This window comes from Hyla sarda, chromosome 7, assembly GCF_029499605.1.
Source record: "Hyla sarda isolate aHylSar1 chromosome 7, aHylSar1.hap1, whole genome shotgun sequence".
NCBI lineage: Eukaryota > Metazoa > Chordata > Amphibia > Anura > Hylidae > Hyla > Hyla sarda.
This window is the reverse complement of record NC_079195.1, coordinates 59,380,715-59,396,325: the sequence shown is the minus strand read 5'-3', so window position 1 is coordinate 59,396,325 and position 15,611 is coordinate 59,380,715. Positions and strand designations below refer to the sequence as shown.

Here is a 15,611-nt window from a genome sequence, read left to right as displayed (position 1 = left end):
ACGTATCAGTGGCGGCGGATGCCGGGTCACGGACCTGCAGCGCCTACAAGTGGCGTCAAGACAGCGGTCCCGCAGCTCCTACGTCCGGACAGCAGAAGGTGGCGGTGATCGCCAGATGGTGAATCCGCAGCGCTGCCGACAGCAGGTAAGTGGCAATGCTGGTAGCGTCCTCGTGGCAGCGAGGCGCGCGTAGAGATAGTAGGTTGATTGACAGGTATCTCCGCTACTGTCTGGTTGCTTTAGAAATGGAATGTAGCTATATGAATTCCATATGAAAATGGTCTCAATGGTCACAGGGGGATGCTGGACGCGTTTCAGGACTGTCTCAGTCCTTTCTTCAGCAGCTATGTATATCCACATAGCTATAGATATACATAGCTGCTGAAGAAAGGACTGAGACAGTCCTGAAACGCGTCCAGGGTCCCCCTGTGACCACTGAGACCATTTTCATATGGAATTCATATAGCTACATTCCATTTCTAAAGCAACCAGACAGTAGCGGAGATACCTGTCAATCAACCTACTATCTCTACGCGCGCCTCGCTGCCACGAGGACGCTACCAGCATTGCCACTTACCTGCTGTCGGCAGCGCTGCGGATTCACCATCTGGCGATCACCGCCACCTTCTGCTGTCCGGACGTAGGAGCTGCGGGACCGCTGTCTTGACGCCACTTGTAGGCGCTGCAGGTCCGTGACCCGGCATCCGCCGCCACTGATACGTATACAATATACTGCGAGGACTGCATCTTAGAAGGGATCGCAGAGGTGATCGCAACCGAACATACCCGGGAGTGGTGAGATACAAAATTACCTGTCATAACTGCCAGTATCTCTTGCATAGTTGACAATCATCATAGACTTTATTTGCTGCAGCAGTATAAATCTGTACAACTTGTTACAAATTGATTGCGCTAGAGACTTGAACTCAAAGTATGTGTTGAAACAAAATATTTATGCTGGCCAGCATTTTCTATATCCTTTTCTATATTTATCGTTGATTAAGGACTGAAGGAACTTGTTAAGAAGTACTACTGCCGGCTGACAGTCTCACATATGGTTGCTATTGGTTACAGCCATTGAGTTGCTATTTGTATAGTTTGCGCCAATCGAAAAAAGAAAAAAAACGAGCGCATCATTTAGAGGAATCTATCTACCTTCCTATAGTGGTCACATTTTTTAATATTTTAATATTTTATTATTTGCTATACCATTTTATTGATATACTTGTTGGAGTGGTGTCATCACAAGGGCCCTGTGGTACACCTATCTCCACTAGTTTTTTATATATATAATAAATAGTTGTTTATTTATCAAACTATATCCTATGGCCATTTGTTCAAGACCTTGAGCCCCAATTAATTTACAAATCTGTTTAACTTTCTGGCACCAGTTGATTTGAAAAAAAAAAAGTTTTCCCCGGGAGCACCCCTTTAATGTCAAGGTTATTATAGCTTTAGATCCACCTTTGGTCGTAATTGAAAACCCTCATTGTGGCTTTAACCTCTATACTTACTCAATCTCAATCAAGTCCCACAGCCAGGTTTCAGGGAACAACTTCCTGACAGTTTCAATAAGTTCTCCACTTTCTACAGACTCGTATATTAGGGGCATAGCCATTGGTTCTCCTCGAGCCAGGTAACTAACCCCTGCAGATCCTCAATATAAAATAATAGACTAAGATTACAATCCTGTCCTTACAACTTTATTTTGTTACGGTAAATAAAGAGTTAAGTTTTTATACCAGGAGAAACTACAAACCATAATACAATGAGACAAAAAATGCATTTTATTGACAAATCATTTTTGTTGCAGATTTTAAAAATCCCATAAATCTTAAATATCACTTAAACCATTTATGGGTAAGACAAGTGTGAAGGCATAACTAAAATGTTCTGGATCTTAGTGTAAAATCTGTAACAGGATCCCCACCTACAATGCGCCTTCTCTTGACTTGACTGTTCTAGCCATCGTTTAGGATCTAATCACTCAGAACCTGACCAATCAAAAACTTTTAAGGCTATGTTCACACAATGGAATGTCCAAACGGAAATCCGCATCGGAATTCTGCACAGAGATTCCGCATTGATTTCAATGGGATTCAAATTCCAGTGTCCACAGAAAAAATAGACATGTCTATTCTTTCAGCAGACTTCACACGGAAATGCATTGCCGTCTATTAGACACTGCGTTTTCTGCCGGTGCTCCACTGTCAGGGCAATGTCCGCAGGGAAATGTTCTGTGCAGACATTCCCTGTGTGAACATAGCCTAACATATCTCTATGACATGTCAAAAGTTTTTAAGTGACAGTGCCTATTTAGGCTCTGCCCCAAGAATGATGTGAAATGCCCCCAGAATGCTGAGCAACTTCCCCAAAATGCTCACCATGTGGCAGGGTTTGCATTAAAAGGGTACTCCAGCGCTAAGACATCTTATCCCCTATCCAAAGGATAGGGGCTAAGATGCCTGATCGCGGGGTCCCGCCGCTGGGGACCCCCGTGATCTTTCACTCTGCACCCTGTTTCCATCAGCCCCCAGAGGATGTTCGCTCCGGGTCTAATGACTGCCGATCACGCTACGCCCCCTCAATGCCTATGGGTGACAGGGGATAAGATGTCTTAGCGCCGGAGTACCCTTTTAACCCTGTTCCTTTTGTGATCTGGTTTGCGTTATTGTCTCTCCAAAATCCCAAATAAAAACATCAACACATATAAGGCAATGGTATGAACATGGCTCATGGCATGGAGACAAGCTTAGTCCAAGAGTGACGTGCATGAGTCTTGGACTTAGCTTGTGTCCGTGCCGTGAGCCATGTTCATACCATTGCCTTATATCTGTTGGTGTTTATAAAGATTTTTTGGATTACATTGGACTTGGTGCTGCTGGTTCTACATTCATTCTTGGATTACATCATACAAGAAATGATTTGTGCATGTTTTGCAATCTTCAGGTAAGCTGACAAGGATTTCTCTATTTTGCCTCAAGCTATAGCCATACCCTTGCTTAAATACACCCAGTATGCTACAGGCAGTGGGGGAGAGTTATCAAAACCTGTGTAGAAAAAAGGGGTGCAGTTGCCCAAATCAACTAATCAGATCACTTCTTTCATTTTTCAGAGGCCTTTTTAAAAATTAAAGAGTACCTGCCACCATCCCCATTGCTTTATATTATGCTGCTGGTATGTTGCCTTCTTCATTATCTGCCCCCCGCAGTTTGTCTTTTTCATTTTCATCCAGTATTTCCATCATAATCCTCTTTCAAAGCTTGCTTACTGCAGGCAGTGCTCAATGTAGCTGAAGTGCACCATGTAGTGTGCACAGTGCTTACTTCCATCTGTCTGATTGACAGGCAGGGAGCTGCGTTGTGCTCGTCAGTGCCCAGGCTGCACTATGAGTGTTAGGACTCATGCATAAGTCTGAACTCCTTGAGAGACTTGCGGCCGAGACATGTAGGGAGTGGTCAGTTTTTATAAGTCAAAATAAATATATAAATATCATTTTTTTTAATGACATGGTATTAGAAAGTTGTTTCTAATACATTAATTAACAACATATAAAAAGTTTTTGTGATGACAGGTACTCTTTAAAGGCCAATCTAACTGGTTGCTACAGGAAACTGCTCCACTATAGGCTCTCCCAAAGTGAGCCTATAGAAAAATAGGACACTATAAGAACCCCTAAAACATCAATCTCTCTGCAGCCTTACCTGGGGCCCACATTTCGTCTACGTCTTGTCCTCTGCCTAATTGAAATATTAATACACATTAATACATATTGTGATGACTTGCTCTTGCAGATACGTGCGGTTGCAGTATAGAGGCAAGGAAACAGTACTTTTCAAATCAAAGTTCAGTGTTTTATTCACACTTGGCAAACAGCAAACAGTCTTTAAATGCAAACCAAAGGAAAATTTAACTGTCACGCCCCCTCGCATAGGCTTGCATTGAAGGGGCGGAGCGGTGACGTCACACGGGGTCAGGGCTGTGACGTCACAATGCTCTGACCCCGTTATCGCCAGTCATCAGGCCTGGAGCAAACATGCTCTGGGGACTGATTGTAACAGGGTGCTGCGTGCAAGATCACGGGGGTCCCCAGCGGCGGGACCCCCGCGATCAGGCATCTTATCCCCTATCCTTTGCATAGAGGATAAGATGTCTTAGTGCCGGAGTACCCCTTTAATTATCAAGATATTGTGGAAAACATTTATTTTTTTTAAATCAACTGGTGCCAGAAAGCTAAATAAATTTGTAAACTAATTATATTAAAAATTCTTAATCCTTCTAGTACTTATCAGCTGCTATATGTTCTTTTCTTTTTGAATTCCCTTTCTGTCTGACCACAGTGCTCTCTGCTGACACCTCTGTAAATTTTAGGAACTATACGGAGCAGGAGAGGTTTGCTATGGGAATTTTCTATTGCTCTCGACAGTTCCTGAAATGGACAGAGGTGTCAACAGAGAGCACTGTGGTCAGACAGAAAGGAAATTCAAAAATAAAAGAACTTCTTCTGGAACACACAGCAACTGATAAGTACTGGATGGCTTAAGATTTTTTAATAGAAGTAATTTACAAATCTGTTTAACTTTCTGGCACCAGTTGATTTAAACGTTTTTTTCCCCAGTGGAGTACCCCTTTAAGTTTTCACAATACACTTTTGCACTTTAATTGTTAATTCCCCCCAGAATGGAAACATTTAGTTTTAATAGTTAAAGGAAATCTGTCATCAGTGTCACCTGCACTAACCTGTCACAGGTAGTGCAGGTAACACTGATGACATCGGTACTTACCTTGTCCCGTTCCATGCAGTCGTTCTCCGGTAATCCTTTTTGGTATCTTCAGCTCCGGGCCCGACTTGGAGCATGGGCGGGACTTAGTGACATCACCGCTGCTGTTTGCTATCAGCGGGACCCAGCAGAGAACAGCAGTGGTGATGTCACTAAGCTCCGCCCATGCTCCAAGCCAGGCCCGGAGCTGAAGATACCGAAGAGGATTACCAGAGAATGACTGCACGGAACGGGACAAGGTAAGTACCGTTGTCATCAGTGTCATCTGCACTATCTGTCTGTACCGACAGGTTAGTGCAGGTGACATTGATGACAGATTTTCTTTAACTAAAATAGATGATGTAAAAAAGCGAGCATTCAAGACCTGATATGGTATCTTCCTCAGGCATAGTTTAACACAATATCTGAAGAATCCACAAGGACATAAGAATAAAGTGGTAAATTAGACAAGTGATGGAAAGCAGAGGTATTAGTATGTTATGGAGGATTACACATATGGGGCTAAAAGAAAACATAGTCAGTGGACAGAAGTGATAAAAGATAGTTTTTTGTAGTTGATACCTTTTAATGGCTAACTGAAAAAGATGGGGACATATCTGAACTTCTGAGACTACCGGGGCCTCTTTATTAGACCTATCTGATGAAGAGACCTAGGTAAGTCTCAAAAGCTCATGCTTAGTTATAATCTTTTTCAGATTGTAATTAAAATGTATTAACTACTGAGAACTCTCAATGTAAACCGTTCCTATCTACTGGATAACATAGCTTCATTCCAAGGATACAGCCCTAGTCACTAGCAATCATTCAGTGCTGGGTCCCTACCATTGGACTACTGGATAACATACTTCCTATGGGAAACTATATAACCAGAAACTTCCAAAGCTTCTGTACCCAAATTTTTAAATAGAATAACAGTGCTATAGCAACATTTTCCTGAACCCATATCATTTAGACCTTTTTCCATTTAGCCCAAAACTATGATCTTCAGAAAGTTGTTGCGTGAGACTGGGAAAAAAAGGTCTACTTTTTCACCAAAAACATTGCTACTCATGTCCAAGAGTTGTGCATGGTATACGAAATACTAGACCAATCGCATGGGTAAAAATAAGCAAAAGTAAACAAAATTACTGACACAATAGGTTTGAAGGACAGTTCAGTACTGAAGAAAACCATAGATCCATGCAATTTCAGTGCACAGACCCAAACTTAAAGGGATACTCTGGTGGAAAACTTTTTTTTATTTTTTTATCAACTGGTGCCAGAAAGTTAAACAAATTTGTTAATTACTTCTATTAAAAAAATCTTAATCCTTCCAGTACTTTGTAGTACACAGCCGCTAATAAATACTGGAAGGATTAAGAATTTTTAATAGAAGTAATTTACAAATCTGTTTAACTTTCCGGAGCCAGTTGATATATATAAAAAAAAAGTTTTGGCCTGGAATACCCCTTTAACACCCCACAGATGTTTGATAAATGTTCATTAAACTTGGATGTGAAAAGGAAAATTTTGATTTTTTACACTAAAATGCTGGGGTTACCCCAAATTTTTAATTTTCACAAGTGGTAATAGGAGAAAATGTCACTGTAAAATTGTAAATAAATTTCTTTGGAGTAAGGACATACTTCATATTAGGACGTAAACTGCTCTGCGGGTGCACACCAGGTCTAGGAAGACCTGGAGCGCAGTCACGGCCCTTGAGCATTTACTGAGCTACTATGGATCCAGAACAGCGGGACCCCCCTCAAGGAACATTACATGGGGTACACTGAGTTAGTAAAGTGGGGTACAGTGGGTCATAAAATGACAAAATAGGTTATGTTCCCAGTATGATGACCAAGAGCAAAGCCAAGACTAAAAAATGTGCCCACCCCAAACACTATGCTCTGAATCATCATTCTGGGAATGTGATGTGTGTGGCCGTCCCTAACCTGTTGCCTCAAATGAGGCCCTAAGGGGCACAGATCTTCACAGAGGGGGGGGGGGGGGGTCCCTGGCTCCTTCTCTCAACTCGAGCTCGGTGGGTGAGCAGAGCTGAAAGAAGGGGACATTAAGGGGACGTTTGTCCGACCAATCGCAGCGCTCCTGGGGAGATGACGGGATCGCCACCTCCCCCAGCTACAGGAGGTGATAGGCAGTGTAAAGTACACCACTGATGACCTTCTAATATCGGGTCACACGTGACCCGTATGACCAGAATCGCTGCAGATCGCCGACATAGGTGGGGTCTCAGGACCACCCCCAGGTATTGTCATGGGATGCCTGCTGAATTATTTCAGCAGGCATCTTGGTCTGGTCCACGGCGGGGACCAAAATTCCCACTGGCGTACAGGTACGCCCTGTGTCCTTAAGTACCAGGACATCAGGGCGTACCTATACACCCTGTGTCCTTAACGGGTTAAAGGGGGCTATTCAGCAATCGAAAACCAGAGCTAATTTCTTTCAAAAATGCTCCCTGTCTGTCTCTAGGTTGGGTGTGGTTCTGCAGCTCAGTTCCATTGAAGTGAATAGAGCCAAGTTGTAATACCACACAGAACCTGGAGAAAGACGTGGAGCTGTTTTTGAAAGAAATTAGCTCTGTTTTTCTATTCCTTGATAACCCCTTTAACCATCCCTAGGCTGGGTTCACATGCGGTGGTAGTGGGCTGTGATGCCTATTGGTGCAAAGCAAAAATGTGTTTTACCTATAAAACCACATGGGAAATAAACACATCCTAAAGCTGTGGCTCTTTGTAGTAAAATGCATGTGGTTTTGCTGTACAGCACCATGTGATCCCAGCCTTAGTGAGTGATTAATGTATATTCATATAACTAAGAATAATATAAAAGGGATATAAAAAAAAGAAATACCATCATAATAAGAATATCTTGCTTCATGATGTGCGCAGACCACTGGAGTTCTGATCATCGTATTTGTGGCAACTTTGAGACCCAAGTTCTTGAAAAAAAACAACAATGAATCAGTGAGCAGCAGAGCATTGAAAGTAAGACTTACACTGAGGATAAACAATTTGTTAGGAATATATTTTATTAGCTAATGCCTAGTGGAGGACCTGAGGGGGCAACACATGAAATTTACTAATACTGCCTAATTCTTAGATGGACAATCTACAAATGTTCCAGACTTATTACAGTGGCTGTAGCTGTTTACACTAGTACGTTTAGACCAAATAGCTTACTTTTGTCAATAATTTTCACATAATTTCTGGCTCGTGGCATCACATTTTAAGCTAAACCATGTCCTCTTGGTGGGCAGTTTACATTCTACTGTTCGTTTTGGCCCACGATGCATAATAAATGCATCTCTACTGTTTGCTTCCATTCCAGTGGCGGATCCAGAGTCTAATCTCGGGAGGGCACTGTCAGGCTACGTTTGTACAGGGGATTGTCCACACGGAAAATCTCAGCACTTGGAATAGTGGCAGGCAGGTCCCTGGGGGGGCACATTTGGACCCAAAATTACAGCACAGCAGTCACAGTCTCATGCCCCACACCAGGCCCTTCGCTAGGCATAACGCTTCATAGGAACGTGGACAAAATTGTTGGCACCCTTCTGTTAAAGAGAAAAAAAAACACAATGTACCTCAAATAATTTGAAACTGACAAAGTAACAGTAAATAAAAATTTACTGAAAATCAACAAATGACAATAAGACATTGCTTTTGAATTGTGGTTCAACAGAATTGATTTAAAAAAAAAAAAACTAAATAATGAAACGGTTCTGGACAAAAATGATGGTACCTGAATATTTAATTGCACAACATTGTTAAGGCAGTCACTGCAATCCAGCAATTTCTGTAACTCTCATTTAGACTTCTGCATTTGTGTCCAGCCACCTTGGACGTCTCCTCATAGGATACTGCTCCAGCTGTCTCAGGTGTTAAGGTGTTTTCTCCAGACTGCAGGTTTAAAGGGGTACTCCACCCCTAGACATCTTATCCCCTATCCAAAGGATAGGGGATAAGATGTCTGATCGCGGGGCAATATAGCATGCAGCACCCACCTGTATCTGCTTCCGGCAGCGCTGGAGGTTATGGCTCCCGACCACAGAAACGGAAGATCGTGACGTCACGACTCCGCCCCCTCAATGCAAGTCTATGGGAGGGGGCGTGACAGCTGTTACGCCCCCTCCCATAGGCTTGCAATGAGGGGGTGGAGCGTGACATCACACGGGGGCGGTGCCGTGACGTCACACTGCTCCGGCCCCGTGATCAACAGTAATCAGACCCGGAGCGAACACACTCCGGGGACTGATTTTAACGGGGTACGGCGTGCAAGATCACGGGGGTCCCCAGTGGCCGGACCTCTGCGATCAGGCATCTTATCCCCTATCCTTTGGATAGGGGATAAGATGTCTAAGCGCCGGTGTACCCCTTTAAGCTCCTTTCACAGATGTTCAATAGGATTCAGATCAGGTCATAGAAGCCACTTCACAATAGTCACAATGTTTTTTCATTCAGCCATTTTTGGGTCATTATGCTGTTGGAGGACCCATGACCTGCGGCTGAGACCAAGCTTCTTGACACCGAGCAGCACATTTCGCTCCAGAATGCCTCGATAGTCTTGAGATTTTATTGTAGCCTGTAAAAGATTCAAGACACCCTGTGCCAGATACAGCAGCCCCAAAACATAACCGAGCCTCCTCCATGCTTCACAGTAGGTAGTGTTCTTTTCTTTGTATGTTTCATTTTTGCATCTGTGAAAATAGAGCTGATGTGACGTGCCAAAAAGCTCCAGTTTTGTCTCATCTGTCCAAAGGACAAGCCACAAAGCTTCTGCGAAAATGTCCTTTTGACAGATGAGACAAAACTGGAACTTCTTGGCACGTCACATCCGCTTTATGTTCACAGATACAGAAATAAAGCATACAAAGAAAAAAACACTGTACCTACTGTGAAGCATGGAGGAGGCTCGGTTGTGTTTTGGGGCTGCTTTGTTGTTTCTGGCACCTTGAATCTTGAATCTTTACAGGGTACAATGAAGTCTCAAGACTATGGAGGCATTCTGGAGCGAAATGTGCTGCCCAGTGTCAGGAGGCTTGGTCTCAGCCGCAGGTCATGGGTCCTCCAACAGATAATGACCCAAAACACACAGCTAAAATACCCAAAAATGGCAAAAAGTGCAAAAACATTGGACTATTGTGAAGTGGCTTCTATGAGCCCTGATCTAAATCCTATTGAATATCGGTGGAAGAAGCTAAAAACATGCTATCTGGAGAAGACACCTTCACATCTGAGACAGCTAAGCAGCCAAGACAACAGTGGACAAGTGCAGAAGTCTCATTGAGAGTTACAGAAATCACTGGATTGCAGCGACTACCTCAAAAGGTTGTGCTACAAAATTATATGTACAGGGACCATCATTTTTGTCCAGGACAGTTTAATTTTTTTTGTTTTAAATTATTTTTAAATGATTCTGTTGAACCACAATTCAAAAGCAATGTCTGATTTTCATCAGTTAATATTTAGTAATTTTTTATTCATTATTACATTTGTCAGTTTCAAGCTATTTCAGGGACCATCGTGGATTTTTCTGTCTTTAACAAAAGGGACCAGCAATTTGCCTATGTCTATATATTTTTTATTCAGTATGTTTTTGTATTTGTTTTAAATGGCACTTAGTTATGTAAAAAAGGTTATACAGAAACATGTCCAACGCTAAATAAAAAAAATCACAATAAAGAAATACGGGAAAGAACATGGCACTAACCGCAATATAGTCTTGCATTGGATGTTTATTGTGGCATACAAACATCATACAGTGAAGCTGACACGTAGCCTTGGCCCTGCACCCACCCCCTCTCCCGCTGTGTGTCATCTTCACTGTATGATGTTTATTTGCAATAAACATCCAACACAAGACTACATTGTGGTGAGTGCCATGTTCTCTTCCCGTACTTTTTTGTGACTGATCCACACTATATACTGTATCAACATTGAGCACCACTGTCCTTGAAGCTGACTGTGTCTGGTCCATTAATGGCAATTTAGTGGACACCTGCACTTTGTGATTGACTGCAGTGCCTAGTTGCGCTTTCTCTCTTGGATTGTAGTACTAAATAGAAAATACTGACCTTTAAGATGGCATAGGTGTCAGTGTCCCAGGTAGGGGTGGATGGTGTATAGTACACTCCGTTCATAAAGATAGGATCCAACTTTAAGCAAGGATCCTCCCGTTCTTCTTCTAAGTAATTTCCATTATGATTGTAACCAGACAGGTCAGTAACTGGCAACAGATCATATACCTATGGAGTATGACCCAATGGTTAAAACACATTTCATTGATAAAATGAGTTGAATGTATTTAAAATAGGAATTTTCATACCGATTTCGCTGACAGCTCGGCCTCGGGTTTCAACAGTGAAACACTGACATCTACAGCCCTCAATGCACAAAGAGAGTTTGGTTGAGCAAAGAGTGTGAGATCGACTTCTGATCCTGGGAGAGCTTCACTGGCCGAAAAGGAGAGCTTCACCTGGATAAAATCAAGATGGCAATGGGTTAGACTGTTTTAAAGCATGTGCAATAGATATGATCATTTCGGTTTAGGCCCCTAGATCCTTGGAGGGCAGGGACATGCACCCGTAAAGCTAGGTTTATACTGCGTCCACCACAAATATCCGTCCACATCCTGTAGAGAATGTGACATTGATGTATACTGTGGCAGAGAGCAGAAGATGCCATTCATTTCACATTTCGGGAGCATTATTTTAAGCAGACTCAAAGCGCGGTTCTCGGTGGGATGCCAACAGATAGTTGTGACAGACAACTGAGGCACAGTATGAACCTAGCCCAATATAGATGCAAACCTGAATTCGCATTATGTATATGTGCAAGTGGCTTTGCTTTTTCATGTGGTCTTTGAGTATTGTTTTTTTTTTCCACTGACGCTGTATATACAGTAGATCTAAATACAAGTAAAAGACATCTAGGCTCCACCTGTTGTGGCATATTCACTTGTCAAAGTCATTTCACATGGTATGGTATCATAAGGGTATGTTCACATGTTTAGATTTTTAATTGAAATTATTGAAATAAAAGCCAGGTTAAGATTATAAGTGGAGGACACATACAAAGGAAACACTAAGACTTCTCCTCTTTTCAAGTTCATTCCTGGCTTTGTATTTAGTAATTACAATTAAAAAAATGAATGTGTGAATAGAGCCTAACTTAGAATCATTCACCTTAATCGGGTGCTCTGGTAGAAAACATTTTTTTAAATCAACTGGTGCCAAAAAGTTAAGCAGATTTGTAAATTACTTCTGCTTAAAAATCTTAATCCTTCTGGTACTTTTCAGCTGCTGCATGCTCTACAGGAAGTTCTTTTCTTTTTGAATTTCTTTTCTGTCTGACCACAGTGCTCTCTGCTGACACCTTTGCCCATGTCAGGAACTGTTCAGATCAGGAGAGGTTTGCTATGGGGATTTGCTCCTACTTAAAGGACAACTGTAGTGCAAGACTTTTATATATTCCTGTGCCCGGGCAACAAAAATAAAAAAAATAAAAAACTTTAACTCACTTTCCTACATTCCCCCGCTGGTCTGGTACAGGCCTCCCGGTCCAGCTGTGCTAACCTCATTCAACTTCCTGGGGACGTCGCCGAGCCGTCGGCGTATCACCGGCTGCAGCGGTGTCCTGCCCTGGCCGGTGATAGGCTGAGCCCACTGTCATGTAAGGAGCTCTGGCTGGCTTCTTACATGACAGTGGGCTCAGCCTATCACCGGCCTGAGCGGGACACCGCTGCGGCCGGTGATAGTCCGATGGCTCTGCGGCGTCCCCGTCCCCAGGAAGTTAAATGAGGTTAGGACAGCTGGACCGGGAGGCCTGTACCGGACCAACGGGGGGACGTAGAAAGGTGAGTTAAAGTTTATTTTGTTTATTTTTGAGGCCCGGGCACAGGAATATATAATAGTCTTGCACTACAGTTGTCCTTTAAGAATTTCCTGTGGAGCATACAGCAGCTGATAACTTCTGGAAGTAATTTATATATCTATTTAACTTTCTGGCACCAGTTGATTCTAAAAAAAAAATCCCACCGGAGTACCCCTTTAATGTGAGGATTTGTAGTAAACTGCAATACCAGCTGATCAATAGGCATGTCAGAAGTCTAATATTAATGACCAATACTAAGGATAGTCTTGAAATACACTGCTCAAAAAAAATAAAGGGAACACATGAATAACACAATGTATCTCCAAGTTAATGACACTTCTATGAAATCACACTGTCCAATCAGGGAGCAACACTGATTGACAATCAATTTCACATGCTGTTTTCAAATGGAACAGACAACAGGTGGAAATTGTAGGCAATTAGCAAGACACCCCCAATAAAGGAGTGGTCCTGCAGGTTGTGACCACAGACCACATCTCAGTTCCTATGCTTCCTGGCTGATGTTTTGGTCACTCTTGAACGCTAGCGGTGCTTTCACTCTAGTGGTAGCATGAGACGGAGTCTGCAACCCACACAAGTGGCTCGGGTAGTGCAGCTCATCGAGGATGGCACATTAATGCGAGCTGTGGCAAGAAGGTTTGCTGTGTCCATCAGCATAGTGTTCAGAGCATGAAGGCACTACCAGGAGACAAGCCAGTACATCAGGAGACGTGGAGGAAGCCGTAGGAGGGCAACAACCCAGCAGCAGGATCTCTACCTCCGCCTTTGTGCAAGGAGGAGCACTGTCAGAGCCCTGCAAAATTACCTCCAGCAGGCCACAAATGTGCATGTGTCTACTCAAACAGTCAGAAACAGACTCCATGAGGGTGGTATGAGGGCCCGACGTCCACAGGTGGGGGTCGTGCTTACAGCCCAAAACTGTGCAGAATGTTTTGTATTTGCCAGAGAACACCAAGATTGGCAAATTCGCCACTGGTACTCTTCACAGATGAAAGCAGGTTCACACTGAGCACATGCTACAGACGTGAGAGAGTCTGGAGATGCCGTGGAGAACATTCTGCTGCCTGCAACATCCTCCAGCATGACCAGTTTGGCGGTGGGTCAGTAATGGTGTAGGGTGGAATTTCTTTGGGGGCCGCACAGCCCTTCATGTGCTTGCCAGAGGTAGCCTGACTGCCATTAGGTACCGAGATGAGATCCTCAGACCCCTTGTGAGACCATATGCTGGTGTGGTTGGCCCTGGGTTCCTCCTAATGCAAGACAATGCTAGACCTCATGTGGCTGGAGTGTGTCAGCAGTTCCTGCAAGAGGAAGGCATTGATGCTATGGACTGGCCCGGCCGTACCCCACACCTGAATCCGATTGAGCACATCTGGGACATAATGTCTTGCTCCATCCACCAACGCCACATTGCACCACAGACTGTCCACCACCTCATCAGGAGCATGCCCAGGCATTGTAGGGAGGTCATACGGGCACGTAGAGGCCACACACATTACTGAACCTCATTTTGACTTGTTTTAAGGACATTACATTAAAGTTGGATCAGCCTGTAGTGTTGTTTTCCACTTTGAATTTGAGTGTGACTCCATATCCAGACCTCCATGGGTTGATACATTTGATTATCATTGATAATTTTTATGTGATTTTGTTGTCAGCACATTCAACTATGTAAAGACGAAAGTATTTCATACAATTAGTTCATTCATTCAGATCTAGGATGTGTTATCTTAGTGTTCCCTTTATTTTTTTGAGCAGTGTATATAAAACATATTCTAGTCTTGAAATATAGAAACACTTTTCTTGCAAACTGCCCCATTTATTTCAGTAGACAGATGGGAATAAGCTGTCCCCAAAGAATAATTTATACTCTGGACTCTAATACAGGCTATAACTCTGGACCCGATATATCTATCTGCCTAAAACCAAAATTGTCTAGTGTGCCCATAACAAAGCCGAGCTGTAATTCATTGCTATAGGCAAAACCAGACAGTTTTGGTTTCAGGCAGATTTATCCATTTGGGCCAGTGTGTTTACAAAATTACAAAACTTTTTCTGCAGATTAGTACGATATCATCTCTATAAAGATACTGTAAGTGGTCATTCCTCTTACCTTGTTTGTAAAACACTTCTCTACTTTGAAGTCGACACTATCCGCAATCACCTCACCACTTTCCAGAACAAGGTACACCAGCACTTTAGCCAAGGGGGCAGTATTAACATTTACAGGAAGATTAAATGTAAACTGTCCATGTGACTCTATGGAAATTAAGACAAGATGTCACTAAGAGCACCAATACCTATAGTTACTGTAGTTATTAGCCAAAAGTTCATCCTGCTAACAGTTGTTCTATTTTTCCAATATGCACAGTTGTTCCGTCAAGCCTACACGTGTTCTCAATAGGTAAAGGGAAATAAGATGCTGCTTCCAGCGTATCTCCCTCAGGAACAATGGATTAGGCTATGAGCTCAGTGTTCATGTACTTTTGCATTTGCAGTGTTCTGTTGTAAGTTTTTTGTGTTTGCATTGCAGCCATGGCAGCGTTCATCTGTGCAGCTATTGCATTTTGTTTGGAGATGATGACCATTTTTGCTTTTTCTATCGTATGCACTGGGGAATGGTTGCCGCTTTTGGCAGTGCACTCATCTCCTTCTACCTTAGGCCATGTTCACACAGCGTAATTTGTGTGGAATGGCCACATGGAAAACACGTGCGGACATTCTGCACATTTGAAGAATCTAGAGGGCGCTAGGACTGCTCGTCTTCAAAATGGCAATGCAATTCCGAACAAAATCTGCAAAAATAATAGACATGTCTATTCTTTTGAAGACGACGGAATCCGGATTTCCGCGGCAGAAAAATGTCTATATCTTTCTGCGTATTCGGAAAGGAAATGCATTGCTGTCGATTTCCAAGTGGTCGTAGCGCCGGCATGTT

At 43.0% G+C, this 15,611-nt stretch overlaps 1 protein-coding gene across 5 annotated transcripts in view; it reads right to left on the bottom strand.

Annotated features, from left to right (window-relative positions):
- Positions 1-15,611, bottom strand: part of LOC130281674 (alpha-2-macroglobulin-like) — a 126,397-nt gene that overhangs the window by 42,972 nt on the left and 67,814 nt on the right. For 3 of the 5 annotated variants that reach the window (XM_056529143.1, XM_056529139.1, XM_056529140.1), the window contains exons 14-19: positions 14,787-14,932; positions 11,106-11,255; positions 10,855-11,025; positions 7,632-7,719; positions 3,705-3,740; positions 1,515-1,656 (exon numbers count right to left, since the gene is read on the bottom strand). In XM_056529143.1, the coding sequence (XP_056385118.1) occupies positions 1,515-1,656; positions 3,705-3,740; positions 7,632-7,719; positions 10,855-11,025; positions 11,106-11,255; positions 14,787-14,932 (733 nt within the window). The remainder of the gene's footprint in view (positions 1-1,514; positions 1,657-3,704; positions 3,741-7,631; positions 7,720-10,854; positions 11,026-11,105; positions 11,256-14,786; positions 14,933-15,611) is intronic. The other 2 variants (XM_056529141.1, XM_056529142.1) reach the window with 2 other exon arrangements.